This window comes from Trichomycterus rosablanca, chromosome 6, assembly GCF_030014385.1.
Source record: "Trichomycterus rosablanca isolate fTriRos1 chromosome 6, fTriRos1.hap1, whole genome shotgun sequence".
Classification (NCBI taxonomy): Eukaryota; Metazoa; Chordata; class Actinopteri; order Siluriformes; family Trichomycteridae; genus Trichomycterus; species Trichomycterus rosablanca.
In genome coordinates this window covers 6470330-6487919 of record NC_085993.1, presented here as the reverse complement: position 1 = coordinate 6487919, position 17590 = coordinate 6470330, and the positions used below count along the sequence as shown (strand labels likewise).

Genomic DNA, 17590 nt, shown 5'->3' with positions numbered 1-17590 from the left:
AATGCACCTTAGTAAGCAGCATTTTAAGACATCTAAGAATTTAGACATGCCTTCTTCTTAAGAGTGCGGATGATGGCGTATTGTAGAGAGTAACGTCTATGTAGAGAGATCTCTAGGTTTTCGGACACACCCTTTATCGTGCCGTGCTTGTTCTTTTTTTTCCTTTAATGTGTCACTGTGTATTCCTGTACTGCTCAGACTATTTATGAATGTTATTCTCCCACTGATGTTTGATTCCGCCACGCAACACTTTGGCCCCTGTACTTGGCCCCTGTCATCGCTGTAGCCGTGACTCATTATAGCTTTAATTACTGTAGATTTTTGTGTACTGTGTGATTTGTTGTTTCTTACATTGTTCCTTCCTCCTTTCTAAACTTTTGCAGTTTCCGAGTGCCCCATGACCCCCGACACGCCCATCAGCACGAACAGCAGCCGTCTGGCGGCCCTGAAGAAACAGAACGACATCGAGCTGAAAGTGAAGCAGGGAGCGGAGAACATGATCCAGATGTACTCCAACGGGTCCTACAAGGTACTGAAATACTTTTGAATCCCACTGAAGCGCACGATCGGGACCCAAAAGGTCCTGAGGAAGCACTGAGAAGTTGCACTGAACTGCCATGTTAGGCCAACATTCAGAACCCATCGTTATAAATAGTTCAGCTAAATCGGTATGAATGCATTTCCCTTCATGGCTGCGCCGGAGCAGACGAGGTCTTTGATGTCTCGACGGGGCCGCGGAAGGTCCAGATAATGAAATAAAAACAGATGTGATCCTTTAATGTGGCGTAAAAAAGAACTCGTAATATAAATAGCATTATTACAAACTGACTGAACAGCTTGTGGACCAAATGCGCTTTTAGAACATGTGAAACTCATGTGCCTGGTCTTTCTTCTTTGATTGGTCCACATTCTCGGCTGCAAAGCTAAAATCTTTGCTTAAGTGTGATCAGCATGTTAACTGGTTAACTAGTGGGGTTGGTAATCATTTATTAATATCAAAGTCAGTGTTTCATTAACACAACAAGGTTGTTTACATTTATTTCCAACTGGTAGGGATGTAACGATGCACAAGACAGTCAATAACTGATTCAAAAATTCCACGATTCAAATCGATTTGACATGTACACTACCGCTCAAAGGTTTGGGATCACTGTGAAATTTTCTTGTTTTCAATGGAAACACACATGAGATGAGGAAATATAGCAAATAAACAGGACATGCAGACATTGTCAGAGTAAGACATTTTGATTTTAATGGAAATGATGACTGTGTACTTAAAATTTTGCCTTCATCAAAAAAGCCCCCTTTTGCAGCAATTACAGCCTGGCAGACTTTAGGCATTCTAGCTGTCAATTTTTCGAAGGTAATCTGATGTGATTTCACCCCATGCTTCCTGGAGCATCTCCCACAACATGGATTGGCTTGATGCAGTCTTCCTCCGTACCATACGGTTCAGCTGCTCCCACAACAGCGCAATAGGGTTCAGATCCGGAGACTCCACTCCATTACAGTCAGAATTCTGGCTGACTCCTTATTTCTTAAATATTGCTGACACATTTTGGAGGTGTGTTTGGGGTCATTATCCTGTTGTAGGATGTAATTGGCCCAATCAAGCGCTGTCCACAGGGTATGGCATGGCATTGCAAAATCTTGTGGTAGCTTTCCTTCTTCAAGGTCCCTTCCACTCTATATAAATCTCCTATTTTACCTCCAAAGCATCCCCAGACCCTCATGCTGCCCCCACCATGCTTGACAGATGGCATTAAGCATTGGTTCTGCATCTTTTCATTGTTCCTGTGCCTTACAAATGTTCTTCTGTTTGATCCAAAGATTTCAAACTTGGACTCATCTGTCCACAACACCTTCTTCCAATCTTCCAGTGTCCAATGTCTTTTCTCTTTGGCCCATCGCAGTCTTTTCTTTTTATTGGCCAGTGTGAGGTATGGCTTTTTCTTGGCAGTTCTGCCATGAAGTCCAGCATCCTGAAGTCGCCTCTTCACCGTTGATGCTGACACTGGTGTTTGACGGGTTCCATTTAGTGCAGCTGTCAGTTGACAACCTGTGAGGCATCTTTGTCTCAAACTGCACAGTCTAAGATATTTATCTTCTTGCACAGTTGTGCATCGGGGCCTCACACTCCTTTTTCTGTCCTTGTTAGAGCCAGTTTGTTCTACTCTCTGAATGGAGTAGTTAACAGGATGGTAAGATATTTTCAGTTTCTTTGCAATATCTCACATTGAGTAGCCTTCCTTTCTTAACACAACAATAGACTGACGAGTCTCCAAAGAAAATTGTTTCTTTCTGGTCATTTTAAGCCTGTAAGCAAGCCAACAACTGCTGATGCTTCAGATACTAAACTAACCTAGAATGTTGTGCTCTCTTTTATGCTCCCTTATTAGTATAACGTTTTATAGCTGTGCAACAAAATTGAAAAAGAGTTTTCTAACAATCAATTAGCCTAATAACATTCTTAACTTGGATTGGCAGCCATACCAGGAGGTTGAGGCAGAGGATTGCTGATAATAGGACTATATGCAAAATAGGCATCTATACAAAAATAGGCTTTAATGCAAACATTTTCATTCTTTAAAAATCATCTGATACATTTAAATTAATTGTGTAATGGACAAAATTGTTTGTGAATTGCATGAAAATTATTATTATTTATATAAATAAAAGATAAGCACAAATACAGTATTTTATTGTATTTTATTTATTTTTTCAAGAGAAATAATAACAAGAAACTTTGTCATAATTTCATCGTATCGTGAACTCAGTATCGTGAATAGCATCGCATTGTGGGTAGAGTGTATCGTTACATCCCTACCAACTGGAGATGCAAAATGTTGCTAATTTGATAACCGATGAGCTCACATGTCCCAATAACCCATTAATGGTCTCACCAAGAAAATAATATTTTAAAAATTATTTATGTACATTTCTTAGTTTCTTGAGACTATACCAACAAAAAACAATTAATATTTATAACTAGTGCACATAGTAGGGATGTCCCGATCACGTTTTTTTGTTCCCGATCATTAATTTTGATCCCTATCCGATACCGAGTCTCAAACCGACACTTGTATTTTCTAGAAATTGTCTAGATAAGAACTAGATAATACTGTTCACACAGTGCACACTTCAAGTACATTACAGTTATTCAAATTAATCCAATGTATATGTTTAACAACTGAATAGCTCTGCAGTGCTGTAGGAAAAATATTGCCTGCATCCAAGCTATTGCTTAATGTTCTTTTATTTTTACAAAATAAAAGTAAACAAACTTAGTGCAGCATTGTAGTAGTAAAACTAGAACACTCAAAATGAAGTGAAGGTTCTTTTTGAGGAAAATCAGCATCTCTGCCGTGTTAGCGGACAGCTCTTTTCATCATATAATAATAAACTCGCTGTATTAGGCTGAGTGTTTATTTTTTAGGTGCCGTATCAAATTGGTAGTAATTGTAGATCGTTTGGTTAAATGATATCTGGTTTGTTTTTTATGAGCCACCGTACTTGTATGCGTGTTGTAACTGTAACAAACTTTTCTGTGGTTGTATTGTGACAATGGTTTGATGGACGTTTGTACGCGAAGTGAGTGTGTTTTTACCCTTTTGGGCTTCCATAGTGCATGGAATAGCGTGCTTGGCTAACGCGATGACTCTAGCTGTCCGCTAGTCGGTACAGTAACAGAAGAAGTTAATAAAGTGTTCTGCTCCCGACAATTTGTGAATATACCGTGTATTTATTTCTTTAATAAACGAGTGCATCACTACGACGCTCGGTTACATAACTAAGCCAATCAGAGTGATTGATACTGAGATGTCGTTCAGTCTTGTAACACGTAAACTCGTAAAAGCTGTATGTTTTGATACTCGGATTAAAAGTTATTGTTTTGTAAACCGGAGTGATCCTTGACTCACACACCATATAAATAGTAAAATTCTACAGTGATGAACGCAGCTCTGCTCCTACCGCTTGTGAAACGCTCGCATTGCAGACATTACACTTCACTGTTGGACTTGTTTCACTTTCCAATTTAAAGTATTTCCACACAGCGGACATGCTGACGTAAAACAAAGGATCGAGCTTATGATTGGCTTTAGTAAAGCCGATACCGATCAGTTAAAAAATGCCTTGATCGGGACATCCCTAGTATTTTTAATGAACCTCAACCAAACAGTTTGATCACAAAAATGATGAAACTTTCATGGATGATTTTTCAGCTGCAGCTTTAAGTTGACATAAAGGTTAGAAAGGCTGTTTTTTTTTTTAGTTTAACATAGGGCTGGACGATATGGCTAAAATGTATATCACGATATAACTCCTAATTTCGGTCGATACGATATAATTCCGATATCGATATGAATAACACAAATGTCAGAAAAACTGCCAAAAACACCAAAATTGGATGGCTGTACCTGCAAACCTCTTTTCTGGTTTCTGGCAAGAAATACAAGCTAAATACACGACTGAATCAGTCCTTCCTCTCTTATCAGCTATTTCGTCTGCTTCTTTTTCAACTGTGGACAGTGGCAGAGCCAGACAATTTCCATAGGGGTGGCCAGACTGAGACCATTGCTCACACAGGGGTGGCACAGAAACTGTCTGATAACTTATTTTTGTATGTGGCTAGTAGCTGTTGATCTAGTAGTGTTTTGGTCACTCACTCGTTTACCTATACAGGCAGTGAGTACCATGTAGAATTACATCAAGCCTAGCATAATAAGCTTTTTATTTTTTCTCATTTTCCCTGTGAAAAACTAAAATATAGCCTATAACCTTAACAGAATTTCAAAGATATTCCTTTGCAATACTTGATCATTTGATTGCAAACTCGTGTGTACTGATGAGACTCATCTGAACCCCAGAACATGCCAGTGTGAATGCATGGAAAACACATTTTAATTTTCTTTCAAGAATATGACACATTCTGACCAGCACTGTTAAGCCAAATCAGCATTGAAAATTGACTTTACTTTTAATAGCCTTCTACAATGCTGGGGCTTCTTAAAACTGAATATTCTCTTTTCAATAGAAGTGTTATTTAAATGCTATTAAATTGTTTAAAAAAAACAAAAAACAGCCCAATCTGGCAACAGTGGAACGCGAATATCCCGTTGGTGCCTTTATTCGTAGCGCGCCACAACTAATAAGAAGTAATATTAATAACTGGTATTAGTACTCAGTACTAGTACTTTTTCTGTAATTGTGTTGGTGGTTGACGTTTATGTTGAGTGTGTAACTGCACTGTTTTCATGGAGAACTACTCGCTTGAGGTGCGCTGTTGAATTGCATCCCTGTGGGAACACCTGCGAGCAAAAATGCTTCCGCAAAAAAGTAACTCTCATTCTGTGAATCAACCATCTCTCATGCAGGCACTTCAACCAGCCAGAGGCCAGAATTGCAGCAGCAATGAGAAACACGTTTAAAGAACCCACACCTTATTTACACAGCCCTCATAAACTCAATAAACAAATAATGTAAGCATTCACTGAACCTCTTGACCCCTGAGTTTATGATCTTGTTCACTGTTCCACTTCCCCATGACTGCCTGATTAAACAATCGCATGAATAATCAGGTGTACTGGTGTTCCTGTTATAAGGGCTGCTGAGTGTACGACTGTCGTAATGATCTGACGGTAGACCTTATTATATTGCTTGTAAGTCCTGGTGAGCTGGACGCAGTGTACTCAGTGTCTGTAACAGGTCCGTAGCTGCTGTGAACTTCCTGTGGAAGTGGAAAGCACTTCCTTCAGGAAACGCCTGTGAGACAATGTCCGAATTAAAATAGTCGAGAGGAAACGGCAGACGAATTTAAATATAATGGTGACCTGTGTACTGTGAGAAAGACGGTACTTGTCAAAACATTGCATATACTTCTATGTCCGCTATATAGCCAAAAGTATGTGGACACCCCTTCTAATTATTATGTTCAGGACCAATTGTGTTGGTCTGCACAGAACCCTGACCTCACAAAAGACCTCACAATGTCAAATCTCAGGTTATGCTACCGGTCGGCTGGGCGCCATCTAGCGGCAACAATTGGCAGTGCCTGCAGCAGACAAAATTGGACACCGAGTCTGCTGTGTGGGAAGAGACCAAGTGGGTGAGGTCTTCAAACGCTGTGCAAGGACCCTGGTTAGCAGGCCGAGGCACTTGTGCAGAAGTGGAGGAGCCTCATGTGCGAATCCACATGAGGCAAAAAATAAGGGGTCGAGGGACTGAGCATGTATTGGAGAGGGCGTGGGGCAGGCGAATATACCCTCCTCGGACACAATCAGGATCCCCAGCAGCAAAAGTCTAATTGGCTAAGCTAAATTAAGAGAAAAAGGGAGAAAATGCTAAAATAACTAGAAATAAAGACCTAACAAAGGCTTTGTGCTCTGATGAGCCACATGTAGGAGTCCTGTGGCACCAGGATGCTACCATCAGGTCCTTTAACTTTGGTACGTTGAGGTGGCTTATCCTATATTGCATCCTGGTGCCATCTTTTCTGGGGGTAATGATGCACACTTGCCCGGCTGTCTACATGATCCTGGAGAAAACAGAATTTATCGGACCAGTTGAAAGTCTTCCACTGCTCTGATGTCCAGTACAGATGCCTGTGAGTTTATTGTAGGTGCCTTTGACGGTGGACAGAAATTAGCATGTACACGGTGGCTCGGTGGGTAGCACTGTCGCCTCACACCAAGGATGTCCTAAGTTTGATTCCCAGGTAGAGCGGTCCAGGTTCTTTCCGTTTGCATGTTCTCCCAGTGTCTGCGTGTGTTTTTTCCAGGAGCTCCGGTTTCCTCCCACAGTCCAAAGACATGCAAGTGAGGTGAATTGGAGATACAAATTGTCCATGACTGCGTTTGATATTAAACTTGTGAACTGATGAATTCTTGTGTATCCAGTGACTACCTGTCATGTCATAAATGTAACCAAAGTGTGTAAAACATAACATTAAAATCCTAATAAAATAAGTAAAAATAAAGTAAGCATGGGAAGTTTGACTGGTCTCCAGCTACAAAGCCATTGCTAAGGCTTTGAGACTCTAGTGAACCACAGTGAGAGAGAGACATTATCCACAAATTTCAGAACAGGGTGAGCCTTCTCAGAAGTGGAATACCAAAAATTCACGAAGAACCCATTGAAGGTCACAAAACAACCCAGACGAACTGCATCTAAAGAACTGCAGGTCTGACTTGCCTAATTTAGCGTGATGTACAATATTCCATGGTAAAAAAGACACTGGGCAAAATTACAGATGAGGCTTTATAGTTTATTTTTGCTCTTTTGTTTTTCTGAACTGATCCAAAGGTGCAGAACTATAAAAAAGCCCTTTAGTTTTGACTTAAGGGCTCATTAAAGCTGTCCTTTAAAACATCATAGTGATTTATTTTTCTTTTCCTTACAGGATCGTAAGCTGCTTGGAATGGCACAGCAGATGCTTCAGGACAGCAAGACCAAAATCGAGTTTATAAGAATGCAGATCCTCAAAGCCAGCCAGACCAATGAGACGAGCTACGAAAACAACGATGGTACGAGTCTGATATTATAAAAATGTATCAAAGTTATTATTTATAGTTTTTGTAATGACCTGTATTTATACTTTAACTGGTCACATACAAATTTCACCTGAAGCTTTGTTATTTATTGACTTAGTTTTATTTCTAGGATCAGACTCGCATGGTGTTAATATGAACTTGTTAGTAAGCAACATGAGAAATGGTTCATCTTCTGTACATTGGCATCATGCGTAGAATTTAGTTGTATGTTGTTTGTACCGCATTGTTAGTCTGTTTCTAAACTAAGTGACCGATGACCCCTCAGTGTCTACAAACAAGTCTATAATGAGTCCCCTGGATCTGCGGCTGGAGGAGCTGCGTCATCACTTCAGGATCGAATCGGCCGTGGCTGAGGGAGCCAAGAACGTCATGAAGCTGCTTGGTTCAGGAAAAGTCACAGAGAAAAAAGCTCATTCAGAGGTGTGATTGACTAACAGTCTCTATATCTATTCCTAATGAGCAGAAACACAGAAGTGTTTATTCTGTGACTGAATAATTTAAATGGTTTGCTTAATATGTAACAAAATCTGTTGCCTGAAATATGCACCTAACATTAGCATTAAGAGTTGGAGACAAAATCTTCATGTGGTTTGGCAGAACGAAGCAGGTCTTTCTAGTCATTTTGGCTCATGTTACAGTGTGAATGTTTACTGATGTTTGAGTAAAATGCTGCTTCAGCATCACAACAATGTGTGGAATTTCAGACTCTGAATCCTGGTTAATGAGAAAGTGTTCAGACCTCAACCAGATTCCTGCGTGTTACAATAAATCACTTTCATTGGTGTGTACAGACACTTGAATTGTGCACACACATTGACCGATCAGCCGTAACATTTAAACCACCTCTTTGTTTCTACACTCACTGTCCATTTTATCAGCTCCACTTACCATATAGAAGCACTTTGTAGTTATACAATTACTGACTGTAGTCCATCTGTTTCTCTACATACTTTTTTAGCCTGCTTTCACCCTGTTCTTCAATGGTCAGGACCACTACAGAGTAGATATTATTTAGGTGGTGGATCATTCTCAGCACCGCAGTGACACTGACATGGTGGTGGTGTGTTAGTGTGTGTTGTGCTGGTATGACCCCACAGGGCACTGTTGGCTGGATATTTTTGTTTGGTGGACTATTCTCAGTCCAGCAGTGACAGTGAGTTGTTTAAAAACTCCAGCAGCGCTGCTGTGTCTGATCCACTCATACCAGCACAACACACACTAACACACCACCACCATGTCAGTGTCACTGCAGTGCTGAGAATGATCCACCACCTAAATAATACCTGCTCTGTAGTGGTCCTGGGAGAGTCCTGACCATTGAAGAACAGGGTGAAAGAGGGATAACAAAGCATGCAGAGAAACAGATGGACTACAGTCAGTAATTGTAGAACTACAAAGTGCTTCTATATGGTAAGTGGAGCTGATAAAATGGACAGTGTGTGTAGAAACAAGCAGGTGTTATGGCTGATTGGTGTATTTGCATTCATAAATATTGAATTTTGAAAAATGATTACCATTGTTCAACCCCCAGCCTCGGCATTTGGTAGAGCATCCGTTTACCTTTATAACCTCTAATACTCTAATAAATCTTTGAATTAATTTAATGTATTTTATTTATTTATTAAATAACAAGACGCCCTGGCTTACAATCCATGTCTCAATTCATCCCAGAGGCATTCTGTTGCCAAACATACATGGACAACTGTCTTAATTATAGAGTTCAGGTTTACACCAATGACTAATTTGTGTATAAAATCAGTTGTATGCTTTTAATTTGGGGCAAAAGTTTGGGGAAGGCCCTTTACAGGAATTGTATTCACAAAACAAAAGTGACTGGTGTTGCTCATCCCTATTTTTTTGCTACTTTTTACAGTTAACAAGAATTTGTATCTTTTACACATCAATAACTTGCTATGTGGCATTATGAATGTTATGATCAACCGATAATGGACAAGGATTAGTCCTGCAATGAATGCTGTTTTATGTCATGTACATGTAATGTGTAGTGTTTTAAAATCTACTGCGTTATAAATGTGACTTAAGGCGCAGGCACGTTTCAACGAGTCCAGTCAGAAGTTGGATCTACTGAGGTTTTCTCTGGAGCAGAGATTAAGCGAGCTGCCTAAAAATCACTCAAAAGCCAGTTTGATCTCTGAGGAACTCAGCATGGTGGCAACTCCTCCTCAGAGCCCCCGCCAGAGCATCATCTCCTCCCACAACCAGTACAGCACAGTAGCCAAACCCGCAGCGCTCACTGGTAATAACACACATCTTACGGTCCATCCTGCTACACTTCTAACATTACAGCTAACAGTTATGGTTATTATTATTAGTTCAGTGTACACTGGCTTGTCTGCTCTTTTTGCTTCAGTGTTTTCTGATGACGACTTCTTTGTGTGTATATAATATATAGGGACGTTGGAGGTAAGGTTGATGGGCTGTCAGGATCTGTTGGAAAATGTACCAGGACGGTCTAAAGCAGCGTCCGTGAATTTGCCCAGCTGGAGCCCGAGCGAGACCCGCTCTTCCTTCATGAGCCGAACCAACAAAAACAAATCAGGCAGCAGCAGAAATCTCTCCAAAGCAGATGAGCTGTCCAGTTGAGTCATTTTATATTTGTTTTCTTTCAGAGGAAGATTATAAAAGGTTTATTTATTTATTGATGTATTTTTAATCAAAAGGAAGCAAATGGATCCACTGTATCAGTATAATAACCTACTATAATAACCACACGCTCCCTCACACACTTCTCACCCCCCAACATTATTGTCTAATACAATAAAGAGTTTACCCTCCTTTATCGCCCAGTTTAGTCTCTTTCCCAGTTGTAAATCCGCTGCCTCTTGCACAACCCCCGATCTGATCACTTGTCCAATCTCCGTCCGCTTCCTATTACCTTCCAGTGTTCGGGCGGCACGGTGGCTAAGTGGGTAGCACTGTCGCCTCACAGCAAGAAGGTCCTGGGTTTGATCCCCATGTGGGGAGGTCTGGGTCTTTTCTGTGTGGAGTTTGCATGTTCTCCCCGTGTCCGTGTGGGTTTCCTCCGGGTGCTCCGGTTTCCTCCCACAGTCCAAAGTGAGGTGAATTGGAGGCACTAAATTGTCCATGACTGTGTTTGATATAACCTTGTGAACTGATGAATCTTGTGTAATGAGTAACTACTGTTCCTGTCATGGATGTAACCAAAGTGTAAACCATGACGTTAAAATCCTAATAAACAAACAAACCTCCCAGTGTTCCCACACAGAACTGTATCTATTATGGAGAGCCACATTTAGTTTCTTGTGACTCTTTATCCCCACCACTCGCGTAGGTGCCTGGGCCATTTCTAGAGATTTCAGCGGGATGAGACCCTCTCCGGCCTTCCCTCTCTCAAACCTGGCCATTTGTGCTTGTTTGGATGTTCGGCCAAGTCGGTGGCTCTGCTGAGATTTGAACTCTCTAGTTTAAACGTTCCACAGTGGTGTGTTAGCACGTTTGACCGCTGCGCCACTCAAACACCCCCTTAAATGAAGTTTAAATGGCAAAATCTCCACATTGCGTTAGTCGTTGCTCTACAACATGCACTCACTGTTTGTTTTTGTATTTGTGTGTATTTACAGATGAGATCAGTGCAGTTCTGAAGCTGGATAACACAGTTGTGGGGCAAACTAACTGGAAACCAGTCAGCAACCAGTCCTGGGACCAGAAATTCACATTGGAGCTTGACCGGGTAAACAAAAAACATTATAACAAACAAATGAATCTCACTCTCCTACTTTTCGACATCATGCACGCACTGCGGTTTTTGCTCATTCAGCTCACTGCAGTTTTCAATGCTCAAAACTCAGCTTTACTTGACTTGCTACACATAATGTGAACTCACAGAGGTTAATGATCAACAAAATGATTTCCAACAGCTAGTTTCAGGCAGCAGACTTCATTTAAATTAAGAACGAAGCTGCAGATCTCTTCCACAAGCTGTTTTTTTTATAAAGATGGATATATCTGTCTATCCATCCATGTCTATTCATCTTCATCCATCCACGTCCATCCATCTTTATCCATCCATCCAACCATCCATCCATCTATCTCGATCCAACCATCGATCCGTCTCTATCCATCCATCCATCTCTATCCATCATCTATACCTCCATCTATCCGTCCATCTATTGCCTTCCATCCATTCATCTATCTCTATCCACCCCTCTATCTCTATCCATCCATCCATCTATACCTCCATCTATCCACCCCTCTATCTCTATCCATCCATCTATACCTCCATCTATCCACCCCTCTATCTCTATCCATCCATCTATACCTCCATCTATCCATCTCTCTATCTCTATCCATCCATCCATCTATCCATCTCTCTATCTCTATCCATCTATCTATGCCTCCATCTATCCATCTCTCTATCTCTATCCATCCATCCATCCATCTATCTCTATCCATCCATAAATCCTTCCATCTTTATTTATCCATTAATCTCTATTTTGGTCAGGGTTGTGGCAGTAAACACTGGGTGTCATGATTTACATTTGTGGCATTTAGCAAACACTTTTATCCAAAGTGACTTACATTTATGACTGAATACAATTTAAGCAATTGAGAGTTAAGGGCCTTTTTTAGGGTCCCAACAGTGGCAAACTATGGTGGTAGGGCTTGAACCAGCAACCTTCAGATTACTAGTTCAGTACTTTAACCACCACTGCCTTTTTCTCCTCAGATCTAATTTAAACCTGTAACCTCAGTGTTTTTCTTCTTCTTATCATGGCCCAGCCGTTCTAGTGCAGCGTTTCTAAAATCATTTTTGTTGTGTGCAGTCTCGTGAGCTGGAGATCGATGTGTATTGGAGGGACTGGCGCTCTCTTTGTGCAGTCAAATTTCTGCGGCTGGAGGACTTCCTGGATAACCAGCGTCACGGCATGTGTCTCTACCTGGAACCTCAAGGAACACTGTTCGCAGAGGTGCTGTCATTTCTGCAATTGTGTAAAAACACACACACACATGAACAGGTCACATATCGAGCACAATAGACAGAAGGCAAGTGCAGAAAGTTCACAATTGTTTGTTTTTTCCACCCAGGTTACATTTTTCAATCCAGTCATCGAGAGGAAGCCGAAACTACAAAGACAAAAGAAAATCTTCTCAAAACAGCAAGGTAGACTTATGAAACGTTCATTCATACATTCCTGTTTTACTACTGCTTTGTCTTGTTCAGGGTCACAATGGGTCTTATTTATTGGGTAAAGGTATATGTACAGTGTATCACAAAAGTGAGTACACCCCTCACATTTCTGCAGATATTTAAGTATATCTTTTCATGGGACAACACTGACAAAATGACACTTTGACACAATGAAAAGTAGTCTGTGTGCAGCTTATATAACAGTGTAAATTTATTCTTCCCTCAAAATAACTCAATATACAGCCATTAATGTCTAAACCACCGGCAACAAAAGTGAGTACACCCCTAAGAGACTACACGCCTAAATGTCCAAATTGAGCACTGCTTGTCATTTTCCCTCCAAAATGTCAAGTGATTTGTTAGTGTTACTAGGTCTCAGGTGTGCATAGGGAGCAGGTGTGTTCAATTTAGTAGTACAGCTCTCACACTCTCTCATACTGGTCACTGAAAGTTCCAACATGGCACCTCATGGCAAAGAACTCTCTGAGGATCTTAAAAGACGAATTGTTGCGCTACATGAAGATGGCCAAGGCTACAAGAAGATTGCCAACACCCTGAAACTGAGCTGCAGCACAGTGGCCAAGATCATCCAGCGTTTTAAAAGAGCAGGGTCCACTCAGAACAGACCTCGCGTTGGTCGTCCAAAGAAGCTGAGTGCACGTGCTCAGCGTCACATCCAACTGCTGTCTTTGAAAGATAGGCGCAGGAGTGCTGTCAGCATTGCTGCAGAGATTGAAAAGGTGGGGGGTCAGCCTGTCAGTGCTCAGACCATACGCCGCACACTACATCAAATTGGTCTGCATGGCTGTCACCCCAGAAGGAAGCCTCTTCTGAAGTCTCTACACAAGAAAGCCCGCAAACAGTTTGCTGAAGACATGTCAACAAAGGACATGAATTACTGGAACCATGTCCTATGGTCTGATGAGACCAAGATTAATTTGTTTGGTTCAGATGGTCTCAAGCATGTGTGGCGGCAATCAGGTGAGGAGTACAAAGATAAGTGTGTCATGCCTACAGTCAAGCATGGTGGTGGGAATGCCATGGTCTGGGGCTGCATGAGTGCAGCAGGTGTTGAGGAGTTACATTTCATTGACGGACACATAAACTCCAATATGTACTGTGAAATACTGAAGCAGAGCATGATCCCCTCACTCCGGAAACTGGGTCGCAGGGCAGTGTTCCAGCATGATAATGACCCCAAACACACCTCTAAGACGACCACTGCTTTATTGAAGAGGCTGAGGGTAAAGGTGATGGACTGGCCAAGCATGTCTCCAGACCTAAACCCAATAGAACATCTTTGGGGCATCCTCAAGCGGAAGGTGGAGGAGCGCAAAGTCTCGAATATCCGCCAGCTCCGTGATGTCGTCATGGAGGAGTGGAAAAGCATTCCAGTGGCAACCTGTGAAGCTCTGGTAAACTTCATGCCCAGGAGAGTTAAGGCAGTTCTGGGAAATAATGGTGGCCACACAAAATATTGACACTTCAGGAACTTTCACTAAGGGGTGTACTCACTTTTGTTGCCGGTGGTTTAGACATTAATGGCTGTATATTGAGTTATTTTGAGGGAAGAATAAATTTACACTGTTATATAAGCTGCACACAGACTACTTTTCATTGTGTCAAAGTGTCATTTAGTCAGTGTTGTCCCATGAAAAGATATACTTCAATATCTGCAGAAATGTGAGGGGTGTACTCACTTTTGTGATACACTGTATATACAGTGCCTTGCAAAAGTATTCAGCCCCCTTGAACTTTTCAACCTTTTGCCACATTTCAGGCTTTAAACATAAAGATATGAAATTGTAATTTTTTGTGAAGAATCAACAACAAGTGGGACACAATCGTGAAGTGGAACGAAATTTATTGGATATTTTAAACTTTTTTTAGAAATAAAAAACTGAAAAGTGGGGCGTGCAATATTATTCAGCCCCCTTGCGTTAATACTTTGTAGCGCCACCTTTTGCTGCGATTACAGCTGCAAGTCTATTAGTTTTGCACATCGAGAGACAGAAATTTTTGCCCATTCTTCCTTGCAAAACAGTTCGAGCTCAGTGAGGTTGGATGGAGAGCGTTTGTGAACAGCAGTTTTCAGCTCTTTCCACAGATTCTCGATGGGATTCAGGTCTGGACTTTGACTTGGCCATTCTAACACCTGGATACGTTTATTTGTGAACCATTCCATTGTAGATTTTGCTTTATGTTTTGGATCATTGTCTTGTTGGAAGATAAATCTCCGTCCCAGTCTCAGGTCTTTTGCAGACTGCAACAGGTTTTCTTCCAGAATGGTCCTGTATTTGGCTCCATCCATCTTCCCATCAATTTTAACCATCTTCCCTGTCCCTGCTGAAGAAAAGCAGGCCCAAACCATGATGCTGCCACCACCATGTTTGACAGTGGGGATGGTGTGTTCAGGGTGATGAGCTGTGTTGCTTTTATGCCAAACATAACGTTTTGCGTTGTGGCCAAAAAGTTCGATTTTGGTTTCATCTGACCAGAGCACCTTCTTCCACATGTTTGGTGTGTCTCCCAGGTGACTTTTTATAGATATCTTTGAGAAATGGCTTTCTTCTTGCCACTCTTCCATAAAGGCCAGATTTGTGCAGTGTACGACTGATTGTTGTCCTATGGACAGAGTCTCCCACCTCAGCTGTAGATCTCTGCAGTTCATTCAGAGTGATCATGGGCCTCTTGGCTGCATCTCTGATCAGTCTTCTCCTTGTTTGAGCTGACAGTTTAGAGGGACGGCCGGGTCTTGGTAGATTTGCAGTGGTCTGATACTCCCTTCATTTCAATATGATCGCTTGCACAGTGCTCCTAGAGATGTTTAAAGCTTGGGAAATCTTTCTGTATCCAAATCCGGCTTTAAACTTCTCCACAACAGTATCTCGGACCTGCCTGGTGTGTTCCTTGGTCTTCATGATGCTCTCTGCGCTTTAAACAGAACTCTGAGACTATCACAGAGCAGGTGCATTTATACGGAGACTTGATTACACACAGGTGGATTCTATTTATCACCATCAGTCATTTAGGTCAACATTGGATCATTCAGAGATCCTCACTGAACTTCTGGAGTGAGTTTGCTGCACTGAAAGTAAAGGGGCTGAATAATATTGCACGCCCCACTTTTCAGGTTTTTATTTCTAAAAAAAGTTTAAAATATCCAATAAATTTCGTTCCACTTCACAATTGTGTCGCACTTGTTATTGATTCTTCACAAAAAATTACAATTTCATATCGTTATGTTTGAAGCCTGAAATGTGGCAAAAGGTTGAAAAGTTCAAGGGGGCTGAATACTTTTGCAAGGCACTGTATATATATACACACACACACACACGCACATATACATATATACAGTGTATCACAAAAGTGAGTACACTCCTCACATTTCTGCAGATATTTAAGTATATCTTTTCATGGGACAACACTGACAAAATGACACTTTGACACAATGAAAAGTAGTCTGTGTGCAGCTTATATAACAGTGTAAATTTATTCTTCCCTCAAAATAACTCAATATACAGCCATTAATGTCTAAACCACCGGCAACAGAAGTGAGTACACCCCTTAGTGAAAGTTCCTGAAGTGTCAATATTTTGTGTGGCCACCATTATTTCCCAGAACTGCCTTAACTCTCCTGGGCATGGAGTTTACCAGAGCTTCACAGGTTGCCACTGGAATGCTTTTCCACTCCTCCATGACGACATCACGGAGCTGGCGGATATTCGAGACTTTGCGCTCCTCCACCTTCCGCTTGAGGATGCCCCAAAGATGTTCTATTGGGTTTAGGTCTGGAGACATGCTTGGCCAGTCCATCACCTTTACCCTCAGCCTCTTCAATAAAGCAGTGGTCGTCTTAGAGGTGTGTTTGGGGTCATTATCATGCTGGAACACTGCCCTGCGACCCAGTTTCCGGAGGGAGGGGATCATGCTCTGCTTCAGTATTTCACAGTACATATTGGAGTTCATGTGTCCCTCAATGAAATGTAACTCCCCAACACCTGCTGCACTCATGCAGCCCCAGACCATGGCATTCCCACCACCATGCTTGACTGTAGGCATGACACACTTATCTTTGTACTCCTCACCTGATTGCCGCCACACATGCTTGAGACCATCTGAACCAAACAAATTAATCTTGTTTTCATCAGACCATAGGACATGGTTCCAGTAATCCATGTCCTTTGTTGACATGTCTTCAGCAAACTGTTTGCGGGCTTTCTTGTGTAGAGACTTCAGAAGAGGCTTCCTTCTGGGGTGACAGCCATGCAGACCAATTTGATGTAGTGTGCGGCGTATGGTCTGAGCACTGACAGGCTGACCCCTTACCTTTTCAATCTCTGCAGCAATGCTGACAGCACTCCTGCGCCTATCTTTCAAAGACAGCAGTTGGATGTGACGCTGAGCACATGCACTCAGCTTCTTTGGACGACCAACGCGAGGTCTGTTCTGAGTGGACCCTGCTCTTTTAAAACGCTGGATGATCTTGGCCACTGTGCTGCAGCACAGTTTCAGGGTGTTGGCAATCTTCTTGTAGCCTTGGCCATCTTCATGTAGCGCAACAATTCGTCTTTTAAGATCCTCAGAGAGTTCTTTGCCATGTGGTGCCATGTTGGAACTTTCAGTGACCAGTATGAGAGAGTGTGAGAGCTGTACTACTAAATTGAACACACCTGCTCCCTATGCACACCTGAGACCTAGTAACACTAACAAATCACATGACATTTTAGAGGGAAAATGACAAGCAGTGCTCAATTTGGACATTTAGGGGTGTAGTCTCTTAGGGGTGTACTCACTTTTGTTGCCGGTGGTTTAGACATTAATGGCTGTATATTGAGTTATTTTGAGGGAAGAATAAATTTACACTGTT

At 41.7% G+C, this 17590-nt stretch overlaps 1 protein-coding gene across 2 annotated transcripts in view; it reads left to right on the top strand.

Moving 5' to 3' along the window:
* pkn2b (protein kinase N2b) overlaps positions 1-17590 on the top strand; it is a 112514-nt gene that overhangs the window by 45734 nt on the left and 49190 nt on the right. For both annotated transcript variants that reach the window (XM_062997321.1, XM_062997322.1), the window contains exons 3-10: positions 384-529; positions 7400-7523; positions 7816-7970; positions 9594-9807; positions 9964-10149; positions 11153-11262; positions 12356-12499; positions 12618-12693. In XM_062997321.1, the coding sequence (XP_062853391.1) occupies positions 384-529; positions 7400-7523; positions 7816-7970; positions 9594-9807; positions 9964-10149; positions 11153-11262; positions 12356-12499; positions 12618-12693 (1155 nt within the window). The remainder of the gene's footprint in view (positions 1-383; positions 530-7399; positions 7524-7815; positions 7971-9593; positions 9808-9963; positions 10150-11152; positions 11263-12355; positions 12500-12617; positions 12694-17590) is intronic.